Source organism: Necator americanus, chromosome III, assembly GCF_031761385.1.
Source record: "Necator americanus strain Aroian chromosome III, whole genome shotgun sequence".
Taxonomy (NCBI): domain Eukaryota; kingdom Metazoa; phylum Nematoda; class Chromadorea; order Rhabditida; family Ancylostomatidae; genus Necator; species Necator americanus.
Genome location: NC_087373.1, coordinates 25,316,271 through 25,330,409, shown reverse-complemented (window position 1 = coordinate 25,330,409; position 14,139 = coordinate 25,316,271). Strand labels below are relative to the sequence as shown.

General features: G+C 44.3%; 3 protein-coding genes across 4 annotated transcripts; 2 read left to right on the top strand and 1 right to left on the bottom strand.

Moving 5' to 3' along the window:
- Nucleotides 1–12: 12 nt before the first annotated feature.
- RB195_010884 (uncharacterized protein) lies at nt 13–465 on the top strand (the record flags this gene model as incomplete). Its single annotated transcript, XM_064192064.1, has 1 exon — nt 13–465. The coding sequence occupies one exon, from the start codon at nt 13–15 to the stop codon at nt 463–465; it is 453 nt and encodes a 150-aa protein (XP_064049647.1).
- A 52-nt stretch (nt 466–517) lies between these two features.
- RB195_010883 (uncharacterized protein) lies at nt 518–2,650 on the top strand (the record flags this gene model as incomplete). Of its 2 annotated transcripts, none has more annotated exons than XM_064192062.1 (3): nt 518–595; nt 659–1,376; nt 1,611–2,266. In XM_064192062.1, the coding sequence occupies 3 exons, from the start codon at nt 518–520 to the stop codon at nt 2,264–2,266; spliced, it is 1,452 nt and encodes a 483-aa protein (XP_064049646.1). The 2 variants fall into 2 exon arrangements, with proteins under 2 accessions (XP_064049646.1, XP_064049645.1); XM_064192063.1 differs by lacking the exon at nt 518–595 and adding an exon at nt 2,301–2,650 and having other exon boundaries at nt 719–1,376; nt 1,611–2,258.
- Nucleotides 2,651–8,742: 6,092 nt separating this feature from the next.
- Nucleotides 8,743–8,970, bottom strand: RB195_010882 (uncharacterized protein; the record flags this gene model as incomplete). Its single annotated transcript, XM_064192061.1, has 1 exon — nt 8,743–8,970. One exon carries the CDS (start codon nt 8,968–8,970, stop codon nt 8,743–8,745), a length of 228 nt encoding a protein of 75 aa, XP_064049644.1.
- Nucleotides 8,971–14,139: the final 5,169 nt, after the last annotated feature.

Sequence of the window (14,139 nt, the reverse complement as noted above, 5' to 3'; positions counted from 1 at the left end):
GCGAGTACCGCAATGAATCCAGCAGACTCAGCAACAAGAGGAGTCGATAAGGACGACATGACTGACCATATGTGGTGGAAGGGACCAAAGTTTATCCTGGATCCAATAGAGCAATGGCCAAAGACATACCGTCTCTTCAAGATACCAGATGACGTGGAGAACGACAGCTGCGCTCTTCCAGTATCGTCGGCGAGAAGAACTCACATTATGGAACTACTGGACTGGAAGAGGCACAACGAAATAAATCCGATCATTACCAGTTGCATACGTCCTAAGATTCGTCAAACGACTTATGGGAAAAAGAGAATCACGACTCCAGTCCAGAGTTCTGGAAAACATTCCAGAACTACGTCGCATGACAACGGATTCCTATATCACTGCGAAAGAAAGGCAAATGGCTCTACAAGTAGTTGTGCGCAATCACCAAGCAGTTCACTTAAAAGAGGATCGTCAGAAAGCGCTTAAGCTACTAAAACTGCAGAAAGACGACTCTGGAATATTCCGTTGTCGAGGTTGCATGGACAACTACATCCTGCTATGCCAAGCTCGACAGCCGATCTTCATAGTTGCTAAGAGCGATCTAGCGAAAGCGATAGTGAGGGAATCACACAGTCCAATACATTGCAGTACTGCGCATACCATGAGGAAATACTACTAGATTCCCAAACTTCGACAGCTAGTGCAACAAGTCATCAGGGGATGCGTTCCGTGTCAGAAAATGAACAACCTTCCGTTCAAGTATCCGGAGATGGAGGACCTCCCTGATCGACGCGTACAAAGAGCACGGCCATTCGAGCACGTTGGCATCGACTATTTTGGTCCCCTCACGGTGAAAGAGCGCGATGAAACCGTCAAAGCTTATGGTATTATCATGACGTGTACACTGACAAGGCTTCTCCACTTGGAACTCGCGTCAGATATGACTACTGCTAACCCGCTAAACGCTCTACGATGGTTTCTTGCTAGGAGAGGTGTCCCAACCTCGATCACTTCGAACAACGGGCCCTATTTTCTTCTAGGAGAGCAGATTCTCCAGGATGCTGTGCTGCCGGTCATCAACGACAAATCCTTTGCCAAAGCCATGGCTACAAAGGGAATTACTTGGAAGACAATCACGCCGTACGCTCCGTGGCAGGGAGTTTTCTATGAGCGTTTCATCAAATCTGTTAAACATTCCCTTTACAAAGTCATTCAAGGAAGGGTCCTAACGAAGTCAGAAATGGAAACCTTGCTGATTGAGATTGAAGGCAGTCTCAACACAAGACCGCTGTCATATCAGGAACAGCATTGGAATGAAACTCCGATTTTGCGACCGATCGACTTCATACAACGTGACATGGTGATCACATTCCCTTTTGAAACATGTAGCACCGGAAGTAAGGATGAAAACTTCGGCCTGAGGAGAAAATTGCATTTCGAAACCGTCGCCAAGCGGAAGAGGCTCTTAAATCAAGTCACGAGTATACGGAGCGCTTCTGGAAAATATGAAAAATTCTGGAAAATAAACAACAATATTTTAGCAGTCTTCTAAGAAACTCACAATCTCGAGATAAGCAGCAAACGAGGATCACGAACGAGCCCGACTTTAAATAAAGTTGTGCTCATCTCAGATCCAGTAATACCTCGTAATTCCTGGAAAATTGGAATAATTCGTAAACTGAAGCAATCTCCAACGGTAGTGGTGAAGCAGAGATTCAACTACCGAACGGACGCCTCGTTCGCCGACCTGTCAATCTTCTCGTGCCGATTGAATTGGACGACAACGAAGAAGCTGCCGACTGCGAAAGTGTTAAAAACGAAGAGGAAACAAGTGCTCACCCCACGGGACGAAGTCCCCGAATTTACAAAAGAGACGCGCTACAATTTACATCCACGGAAAAAGCTCGACTACAGTAATCTCCACCACGGTACCGCAAACATGCAATTAGTAAAGACGCTTCCTACAACACTATTGTTGCTGGCACTACTAGCGCTTTTCAATGCATCAGTCGAAGCAGTTTCGACTCCATTGTCTTCAGTTCGAGCATTCGCACGCCGCTCTTCAAAAAGAGTTGAACTCATATCGTTCAACGCCCAGAAGTATGAGCTTTGCGCAGGAGAATACTGCATCGCTAAAGAGAAACTGCCGAAAAAGGAAACGATACAGCTACCTCCAGAAATCACCTTGCAGGACTACTTCATTCAGTGGGAAATCTCCGATGGTCACCAAGTGACAGTTGTTGAAGCCACCAGCCCTCAAGTACCGTTCTGCGAAAACGGTACTTGAGGGCTGGTGTAGTAGTAGTACTGGTTCTGTACAGCTAACGTGCTGAACCCAAAAGGTTCACCTCGAGCAGCGATTACAGTAATTGCGATCGGCTTCTACCTTACTACTACACTGATCTACGTTCTTTGCTACGTACCTGTAACGCTAGGCATACCATGTCGGATTCTCTGCAAAATTCTTGACGACTCCACCACACCATCAGCGCCGGGAACCCACTGCCAGCAGTGCGAAAACACGCGCCAACGAGAGCAGATTGTACACGCGATACAACACCAAGGTCAACTCGCACATCGCTGGACCATCATACTTCGCCACCAGATCAACTATGCCGGGGAGTATAGAGAGTCACCTCTCTATGATCAGTTTATCTCAAGATTGTGTTAGTGTTATTGTTATTGTTGAGTATGTATAAAGGTTCAAGGGTTGCCCAAGTTCAAGTTTGAGGTGTGGTCGGCCCCAAGTGGCACAGAAGGTTCTCAGACGGAAAGACCCGCGTTGCAATAGCTGTTGGTACACATTATACCACTGAACCATCTTTCGGCTTATATAGCTCGTTACGTTCCCAATGCGTACACTCGAACGCCTGTTGCGTCTAGTTAAACGCAGAGCCATCAGGTGCAGGTATCAATCAGACTCGTATACGCAGCCCCCTTGCACTCCACATGCATCCGCTATACATAATTTGTGTCCACACTTATTAAACTCAAGACAAAAGCCTGTTCTTTGATATCACTTCTGACACGGCTGTCAGGTAATTCGCAGGTTTAGTTCCTCTGAAAGTTTGAAGAACAAAAGAACGCTTTCAAACCTTTCAAAACTAGGTGGGTGATTAACTGCAGATGCCAGATGATCACTACTGACCCAGGCCTGTCGATAAATTCGCTTTCTGTTGGTTACATTCGGTTGAGAGCTTACGCCTAAGCCATAATTAGACGTGGAAAAATTTGTTATGCTACCTTTGCGTATCAGCAGGCATTGGAGGTAATTCCACGTTTCTGAGCGATAATATAGCGCCACATCCATTAGAATAGGAGAAAGAACTCATCTAAAAATAATCTGATGATAATCTCATCTAGTACAGACTTGGAACAAATCCAAAAATTGAATATTTCTTCGAAAGAGAAACGCAGAAGGAAAAGAGAGGAGTAGGAACAACGCGAGAGGGTTTTTAATAATAGAAAAAGTGCAAAAGAAAAGAAATAGAGACAAATATGACATGTGGTTTTTCGTGGAACGGTGGAGACTACCAATTTCGAATATCGCTGGCGGCGTATGCAGATACAGAGTCTGCAACATACTTCACGTCTTTTTTGCTCAAGATTTGGGATATGCTCGTGGTGGGTGCTTGCACTGACGCAAAAGTGACTACGAGTGGTTATGAACAGGGGGGATAGTCCACTTTACCTATCTGGAGTAAAATGTAGTTGTGGAGTGGGGGAGGGGGCACGTTAACTAACGTAACGAAGAGAAAAAGTAAGTTACAGCGTCGGGAAATATGGGGAATCAAATAAATAAATAAACAATAATAATACAATAATAAGGAATCAATAAAAAGCTAGAGACACTGAGTTCCCCCACTTCCAACTGCATTTTTCACTGTATCAGTATGGCCTGCCTTTTCGTTAGTGTTTGATTTCCTCGTGCAGGAGCTTGTAATGCGTCCATTTGTCACTATCACGTAGGAGTGTTATCCAGTGGTTTCTGTTCGTTTGAGGGATGCGAGAGACATCCTAGGAGAATTTTGTGAAGAGATTTGATTATCTGCTTAGCTCTGTCTTCCTTTTTTCTCCTAGTAACTTTAGCTTGCATGTCATAGATCCTGTAAGATCAATGCTTAGGTTTCAGGGCCGCGACTGATTTAGTTGGTTTCTTCCAGGAGGGCGCGGTTAAGTGCCCTTCCCTTCCCTCCCTCAAATACACTTTACCAAACGCTCCTCTGCAAGGTTTGATTTCTGGGGTTCGACCGCTGTGTCAGCACATTCATTCCCTCAGACGGATCCGATAAGAATTACTATCCTCAGATGGAGGAAGCGATTGGTTGCCCGGCTTATGACAATCTATGTACATGTATCAACCAGAACCAGAGTCTAATGAGTGGCCCCTCTTTTCTCACAAAGGTCGTTACCTTCTACTCTTATACAAAACAAGCAGTGCGAGCAGTCACCAAACCAAATGAGGGCGATAGCAAATGCTCGAAGTGCCGCTTGGATGCGTCAACTCGTTCACCTCAATTTAGAGTTGTTAGGGATTTGTGAGCACGTGTCTAGCATATGTAGTAGAGTCAAAACGACATAAAGCACGTACTCAACTGCGCACGCGGCTTCTCTCGAGGTGCTTCGGAGGAGCGTAGCGATTATGAGCGTACTGGAACCCTTGCTGGGACCGCCCGTCGCTGCGATTTGCGTCGTTCCCAACTCGGTTCCAGTTGCGGCCTCCACCGCGCCGTTTCGAGCGCGTACGCAAATACATCGCAACTACACTCGTGATTCATGTCGTTCTGACCCGACTATACAATGGGTGGGACTATGGCGGTTTCGAACCATTTATCGGACCTGCTCTCATAGCCGAACTCCTTAACGACTGCACTACATCCGTCTACTAATCAACCACAGTAAACTGCCAGAAATCAGAGCTTTTCCATCGATATTGTTGGACACAAACGGTCTGAATCTAGGTACGCTTGCGTAAGCGAAGTAGCAGGTTGAACGAGGGAAACTCTTGTTTGCACCACTCACCACTGCCATCCAAGTGAAGTTAGATGGCCCCCGCTTCGATCCGAACTGCTAGTTCCACCTTGCTGCTTCTGCCGCTTACGCAACTGCACCGATCTTCAGGTCGTTTTATCCCGACAATAACAAATATCCTAGTCTATGCCTTCAAGGCAGCATATCACGAATCTTACGTGGTGAGGGAATCCGCATTAAGAGCTAGAGATTAGGTTGTAAGTTGCGGGATCTGGCGTAGTTCCTCATCTCTCCCCAAGTACATTTAAAAGAACGGCTTAGGAATCGCTCTAGTTCTTATGAATCACGTTGGAACGCTCCTCTACGTGCACGTTCTGGTTCTCCCAACAGCCTGCATACCACCAATGAATAGGTTGCTGAGAAGACATTACTGATCTTCGAGCGCTCGCGCTCGGATGCGGCGCATGTACAAGGGGTTGCTGAAAACTGAAATCGTCGTGAAAAACGGCTTCTTCCACGCCATTTCTTATGACGATTAGGGAGAGGAACCAAGCCGCATACCGCTATCTACAACCCCTTCTCTAGCTTCTCCAGCGGCTTCCCACACCACTGATCAAATTTTATGCCGCCTTTTAAATGAACCAACAAAAACCGTTCAGGTCTAAGGACTATTAATCAGAAGGGTATGAATGATCAAATTAACCGGAAATCTGCCTGGCCTCTCAGATAAATTCTAGAATAGATAAATTTGTTAAAGGCAACATACCACGAATCTGGGGTGGCACGGATTTCAGGTGGAGTATTCGTATACGAGATCGTAGATTATGGAAAGCTGGGTGATTCCGTCCATTTCTTGCTAATTGGCGTAAAAAACTGCCCGGAAGATGCGGAGCGTGCACATGGCTGGCGCGTTCCAATCGAACTCGTTGTGGAAAATAGCGCGCCGGAACGCTCGAAGCCGTATCTTCCAGGCGGTTTTTACTGCAATTAGGAAGAAATGAACGGAATCATCCCCTCTCCTTAGTCTACGATCCCATATACGAACACTCCACCTGAAATCCGTACCACCTCATATTCGTGGAGTGATGCCTTTAAGTCAACAACATCATAGATGAGAAACTTTGCCAAAAATGCCAAAATTTTCTATCTTTTCTTCGTTGCGCAATTTCAGTAGCACGATTAGAGAATCCGTCTCTATTGTTGATAGATCATCAAGGTAACCTCTCGGTCGCAAATTTTTGTTTCTGTAGGTGTCCTGGTTTTCTCTAAAGCTAGTTGGGAAAACTCGACAATAGGAGGGAAATTGTACCATTTTTCTCAACTGGGTTCCAAAAAACCTAGGAAAGTGAGAAACACAGCATTTTACATAAATAAGGACATTAACCTGTTTCTACAATGTTTCTACAAATTGTACTGCGTGGAATTTCTTGTGAACATCCAACAATGATGACTTCTATACTACGACTAAAGAAAGACGCCGTCTTTCTTTAGTCGTAGTATAGAAGTCATCATTGTTGGATGAGATCCGTTTGTTTATTAAGATAGCTAAGGTGTATTCTGGTGAGATGCACTGCCATCTGGTTGATGTTCTTGATCGGCGCGGCACGGTTTATCTGCGGTTTTTTTTTAACTAGGTCGGAATCATTCCCTAACAGAGGGAAGACTTTTGCTTCGTAAAGGAGTTAAATGAACATATTTCCCCGTTTTAATAAAACTGGCAATAAACTGTGAAGCACCAACCAACATTACTGACCAAATGGCAGTACATCTCACTAAGATACACATTAACTATATTAATAAACAGGCAGGATCTTCAGTATATTGGTTTGACTCTGACCGAAGACCGCCGAAGCAACGTGCATTGCATAAAGGAAATGAAGTCTGCTTCCCACGATCTCTTGGTGGTCAGTACGAAGTCATTTTCCGCAATCATTTATTCAAATATTACGCAATTTTATTTCAGAGACAAGTATCGAATGTGACCGCTCACCAATACTGTTCTGCTCCCTCACCCTTTACAACTTCCGTATTTGGAAAATCCCAACGTACGCTTAACCCTTCTGCGGCTTCTTTTCACCTACCTCCATCTTTTGAAACAATGTACTTAGAGTCCCGCTGGACATCATCTCGACATGAAGATGAAAAAACGATATGAACTTATCGATAATATATTCGAAAGCGTTTATCAAATTATACATATCTGATCATCTGCTATATAACGTGTGAGTGTGAATGTGAGTGTAAGTGTGAGTGTGAGTGTGAGTGTGAGTGTGTGAAACAAAATTCCAGAATGAAGGGTCCAGCGGCGTTAGATAAGTGTGCTCGCGCCGGAAAGCGATAAAAACGGCGTGAGGCGGGTCCTATGGCTTCACACCATCTTTTAACACCAGCGCCGCGAAGCGGTAAATAGGGTGGGATGTGTCTCACGGCGTCGAACTGGTGGGTCGGCGCCAGAAAGCCGAAAAATGGGGTGGGGCGGGTCCCGCGGCGTCGGATTGGTGCGCCGCGGTTGCAAAACTATAGAATTTAAAATAAGGCTATAAAATGGGGTGAAACGAATCCAACGGCGTGGAATTGGGGTGCCGTGGTGCAGTAATATCGCGCAATTAATTCATGTGAATTTGGCAAAGAATAAATAAGACACTGTGAACCGTTTCATGGTCATTGCACGTGTTGCGTTTCAAATATATCCTATGTCTATTTCCTTCCGCGTTTGGCTCAGGTTGGTGATATCCTTTCTTCAGTAAGTACAACTACGCATGCAAACAGCTGTTTAAGTAGTAGCCAACAATTTGCGTGATCTAACTTGGAAGTTATGTCATTTTATGTTAAAACACTCTGTGATAACTGTTGGAGAAAAACAGGAAGAAAACCTATACTTACATACCCAAATTCTGCACTGTCGTTGTTCTTTCAATACGTATCTACAATATACTGGTATCGAAGGAGTGTTCGAATTTGAAGTTTGAATGTACTCCAAATGTAGGAATGACTCGTATAGAAGGAAAATTATGGAATCTCTCGCCTATATTCATTTTAAAAGAGATAAAGAAACGTTCTTATTAAATCACAACTCTTATTTTTACAGAAAATGCCACAACTAGTAATTTTCGTTGATCAGTGAAGGCGAGGGAAGCGAACACCACAGAAAGTCTGAAGTTCGGCTTTAGCCGGACGTTCAGACTGGTATCGAAATAGCTCAGTAGACGTCTTCACCCAGACGGATTATCGTGTTTATAGTCAGTTGAATCCCAGCCGAATTCCCATTTGGAATAGTCCTTCTGCCCAAATTCTGCAACCAGACGAAAACAGAATCCGTATGTTCGACAAGCGGATCAATACTTCCATGCGAAGGGTACCTTGCATCCCAAAGCAACTGGCTATGTTGTTATTTCTATGGGACAATATTGGATGCGGGTGACTTGACTCAAAGGTATCACCCCACGAATCTTAGGTGGTGCAGGTTTCAGGTGGAGTATTCGTAGTATGGGATGGGAGACTACGGAGAGGGGGGGGGGGTGATTCCGTCCATTTCTTCCTAATTGCCGTAAAAAACGGCCCGGAAGTTACGGCTTCAGGCGTTTTGGCGCACTATTTTCTACAGGGAGTCCGACTGGAGCGCGCCAGCCCTGTGCGGCACCGCATCTTCCGAGCCGTTTTTTACGGCAATTGGGAAGAAATGGACGGAATCATCCCCCTCTCCGTAGTCTCCCATCCCGTATACGAATACTCCACCTGAAATCTGCACCTCCTCAGATTCGTGGGGTGATGCCTTTAATCGGCGGGCTGATGTCATCGCCTGACGCGATTCCCCGCATCTCCGCAGAGGTGTGCCATCCTTGAACACAGCTCTGCCCAACCTTCTCGATCTTCTGCGAGACCTTGCACAGAATCAATCCATTCGTTGCTATTCCATATTCTGCGAAACACTACGTCTCGCCTGAACTGCCGATCCACGCCGAGTGTCCTCAGGTCCTCTTTCACCACCTCGGAATCACCCCTCTCTCCATAGTCTCCCATTCGGTACACGAATACTCCACCTGAAATCCATACCACCTCAGATTCGTGGGGTGATGCCTTTAATATATGACCAAAGAAGCGAAGACGATTTACTTTAGCCACCTTCGACGGCGGTGCAAGATGTTGGCATCTTCCACGTGTTCCGCTGGTTTAATTTCACACCAATTTCTGCGTAAAGATCTTCGTTGTGGCATACCCTAGGCCAAAAGTAGCCGAGTAGCCGTCGGATGCGGGGTATCACCTGTATCACCTGTACCGATTTGCTCGAGTGGGTACCAGTAAGACTTCCATTTGGCCCGATTTTTCACATTATCCTTTCGCATCGCATTATCCTTTGAAGGACTTCGGTAAGAGGTCTCACCATCGGGTCGGCGGTCTTCCTGGGTGCGGGACAAGAGGTACCGGCGAAAACCGGCTGACCGCTCTTGACCTCATTTCAGCGCCGCGCGGCTCCGCTTGGTTACGGCTGCCGCTCCACCAGCTAGACATCCTCCACGACCGCCTGAGATCCCCTAGACCCCGCCCCTTACTGCTCTCTAATCAACGCCGCGCGCGACGTTCGCACCGCGACGAAGCAGTGGATATTCCGAATTTAAAAGGGAGAGGGTGTAAAACTAATTGACACAGCAATATCTGATGTACGAATATAGTAAACCGAGCGCGTATTGTATATTGTATTGTATTGTAGCGGAAACTAAGGAGAAAAAAATAGATCCTTCTAACTTATTAAAAGATATATCATCAGGGGCATATCATAGAGTATCAAATAGTCAAAGATTTGATTATTGATAAAAGTGATATGCGTGACTTACATTGACCTCATTTGAGCAACTTCACACAAATAAAGATTATCTCAAAAAGCAGCGAAATTAATAACATGCATAGATTTTCGATATACAACACCGCTACTAACTTGTGTCCCAAAAACCGTTGCCGACGGATTAATCCGTCGCAAACCGTCGGAATTCTTGGAAGTGGGCAAAATTAAATTTTGAAAATATAATTCGAAAGCAAATGAGCTGCTGATTTCAGATATACTTCGAGAATTTACTTCTGACAAATGCATGGCCTAAAAACGGTCAAAGTTTCCTCAAGCCCCGTTAATTACTTTCACTTCTTCCGCAATCCTCCCATTGGCATATCTCGCGGATACATCTCCATGGAAGGAAGGGGGTGTTCATAGGATTTCCGCTTATTTCTCGAAATTGGACAAAATGTTTATTACATCCGTAGTCAGGAGGTTATTTGGAGCATTTTGGTACCCCACATCATATGTTGGCTTGAAATTTCCATTCTCTTCAGAAATTGACGAAAATGCTCCATCGAAGATTAATATAAAATCATACTTTCCAAGCAGTGAAAAATCTCCTTGGAAATTTTTCAGTGAACAACTTGTACTAGACAATACTTTATATTGTAAGTTTCTAGCTTTGAAAATGTCTAGCTTTTCCAGTGTCAAACTTACAACATTACTCTATTTCGTTATTTGGTCCAATTTTTGAACAGCAGTCTACGGCTTAGAATGAACGCTTCTGTCTCGCGATTCGGTACCTGCTTAGAACTCTTCTTCCTTTACGAGAAGTGAATTAGGCACTAACATTGGATGACAGCTGGTCATGGTTTTCGAATGACCAAATTGGGGAAAATTTCGTCTGTTTTCACAAAACAGAAATTTTTGCAGAAAATTTTTTAAATTTTATTTTATTTTTTAAATTAAATAAATTTAAATTTAAATTTAAATTAAATTTTAAGCCGCTCGTTTCCCTCTGCCCAGCCCATAGGTGAGGTCGACCATCATGTTGATTTTCCTTATTACTTTGTATAATTCTTTGAACTCCTTTCTACATTTTACCTTTTCAAAATTTTATATAGATATAATTTTTATAATGAGCGCATGACAAGTATTTTAATACTTGCTTGTACGTTTTATACAATACAACTTTGTACGGTTTTCTAAACTTCTTTCCACAACGTTTTATCCCTTCATTTCCATCTACTCTCTACATCAAATCAATATGACAGATTAAGTCTATCTAACAACCATTGGTTTCCATCTAACAAGTCAAAACAGGATAGGATCTCTATTATTGGAGAACAGAGACCTTTGTATCTTCAAGATATACCTTTAAGTACAATGTATGTATGCGAGACATTATTCGCGCCTTGTTAGGCGTTGGATGCCAGTTTTACCCAGCTAGATAGGCAAAAAGGAAATTCCTAGAAAGCGGAAAAGTAAAGAAATATAGCATTATACCGACCAGTGAGACATTTTTTGAAACATCTTTTGCATTCTCAGAGGTGGATGAGTGGTTTCCACCTAACAAGTCAAAACAGGATTATTTCATTTTCATTCGCATTTGTAAATGGCATATCACTTACACAAACCTCTTTCATTTATATTAACTTACAAGTATACTTTACCTATAGTTTCAAACAATATCTAGTACCACTAGCACTCTCCTTTCCGTTCGATTCTGAAAGCGCATCGTAGGAGCTGCGGGCGCGGAAAAAAAAACTCGTTCTAGGAGCAGCAGATGCAACGAAATAGGCGAGGAGGGCGGGGCGTCAGCGAGACGTAGCACAAGAGGAGCAACCAGACTACTATAGCGATTATGACGCTGTCAAGAGACGCGCAGTGCAATTAAAGGCATCACCCCACGAATCTGAGGTGGTACGGATTTCAGGTGGAGCATTCGTTTACGGAATAGTAGATTATGGAGAGGGGGATGATTCCGTCCATTTCTTCCCAATTGCCGTAAAAAACGGCTCGGAAGATGCGGTGCCGCACAGGGCTGGCGCGCTCCAGTCGGACTCCTTGTAGAGAATAGCGCGCCAGAACACTCGAAGCCGTATCTTCCGATCCGTTTTCTACAGCAATTAGGAAGAAATGAACGGAATCATCCTCCTCCCCATGAACTACGACCCCGTATACAAATACTCCACCGGAAATCCGTACCACTCCAGACTCTTGGGGTGATGCCTTTAACGACGCTCGTTAGCCTCCTGGATACGCGGCGGCACATCATACGGGTACCTCTTGACCGTTTTCCGGTCTTCCTGGGGCGCGTTTGATGTTGCATGGTATCTATTCGCTTCCGGCTCTGGTCCAACGATTCTAGCTTTGAAAATGTCTAGCTTTTCCAGTGTCAAACTTTACAACATTACTCTATTTCGTTATTTGGTCCAATTTTTGAACAGCAGTCTACGGCTTAGAATGAACGCTTCCTGCTCTCGCGATTCGGTACCTGCTTAGAACTCTTCTTCCTTTACGAGAAGTGAATTAGGCACTAACATTGGATGACAGCTGGTCATGGTTTTCGAATGACCAAATTGGGGAAAATTTCGTCTGTTTTCACAAAACAGGAAGATTTTTGCAGAAAATTTTTTAAATTTTATTTTATTTTTTAAATTAAATAAATTTAAATTTAAATTTAAATTAAATTTTAAGCCGCTCGTTTCCCTCTGCCCAGCCCATAGGTGAGGTCGACCATCATGTTGATTTTCCGACGTTGATATACATAGCTGGAGCATTCGGATATATTCGTTTCGTTGAGCGTGAATGGGGCATCAGAAACCCATCGCGGAAGTTGGATGGGTCACGATAGTTTGGGAATTTATATCCAAGAAAGGAAACGGTGGTTCAGTGGTAATGTTTATAAATTTAAGCAAAGAAGGCACAGAAAAACTGCTGGCCTGCTCCGGCAAAAGTAACACTACATACAAGCGCGCTGCCTCCTTGCCTTATTGTCGGCAAGGAGGGGATAGTATCTCAACAAACATTACAAATTATCAATTATCGTGTTCCGAGATAAGAACACACCGGCGACACAACAAAATTTAGATCTACACATTACGCAACAAAGCTCTTTGAGGCAGCATTCGCTCAGAGCTAGTCTGGCTGCCTGCAAAGCGACAGCGTCTGGGAATCTGCTGCATCTGAATGAGTGATGAATGTCGTGATTTTGTTCCAGTGTGTAAAAGGCACACGGAGATCGTAGCTCAGAACGCTTGAGTAGTTCTCAGCAGGCAGATTTGATGACATTCTGACGCAGCTGACGGAGAATATTGTCCTGGCTACCCCCTATGCGGTGAGCAAGTGCACGAATTGCAGCAGAAGTAGAGGCGGAGGCGGGTGTCCTGTCCATTTTGTCGAGAAAGTCTTCCATATTGGCCCTGGATAATGATCCCAAGCTATCCTTATCGGATTTTTATACTGCTACGTAAGCACCTCCCACCAGATTTAGCTCTGGTGTCGTCTTGTAACGACTATATGCAGATTATTTCGTATGTTATTGACTACCAGTCTGAGTGTCCGGCTAAAGCCGGACTTCAGATTTTCTGTGGTGATTGCTTCGCTCGCCTTCACTGATCGACGAAAATTAATATTAGGGTTATTAGTTCTATGAAATTGGACTTGTGTATCTCCAACAATCTTTCTTCCTTTTTTATATTACAACTAAAAGCGAGAGATATCATAGTCTTCTTTTTAAACGCGTCAGTTCTACATTTGGAGAACATTCGAATTTCAGCTTTAAACACTCTTTATCAATATATTACAGAAAAAATGTAAAAGTATCAGGCAAAATATGGGTTTTCCTCCTGTTTTCTACAAACATTTATCAAGGAATGATGTTTTGGCATAAAATGACGTGAAAGACATCATCCTCCTGATAAAGATAATGTTGTCAGATCACATAAACATCTTGTTACTATTTAAGCCGTTTGCATGCTTGCTTCCACTTTCTGAGAACGGCATGCTACAAACTTGAGGCGAACGAAGAAAGAAATAGACACGCGGAGGAGTCATAAAGATGAAAAGCAACGCGCCCAGTGGCCACGGCTATGAAACGGCTGCAACCATTTATCTTTTGCGACATGCAAATAAAGTTATTGCAGTCCGACGTCGCAGGTCCCGTCGCAGCCCATTTTGTTGCTATCTGGCGTCGAGGCACTAACTCGACGCCGGTGGACCCGTCGCACCCCATATTATGGATATCTGACGCCGTTGGACACGCCGCACCCCCTTCCATAGGTATCCGCCAATCTGACACTGGTGGACCCGTCGCAGCCGTTTCTGTAGGTATCTGACGCCCGTGGACCCGTCGCACCCTCTTCTATAGGTATCTGGCGCCAATGGACCCGTCGCACCCCTTTCTATAAGTGTCTGGC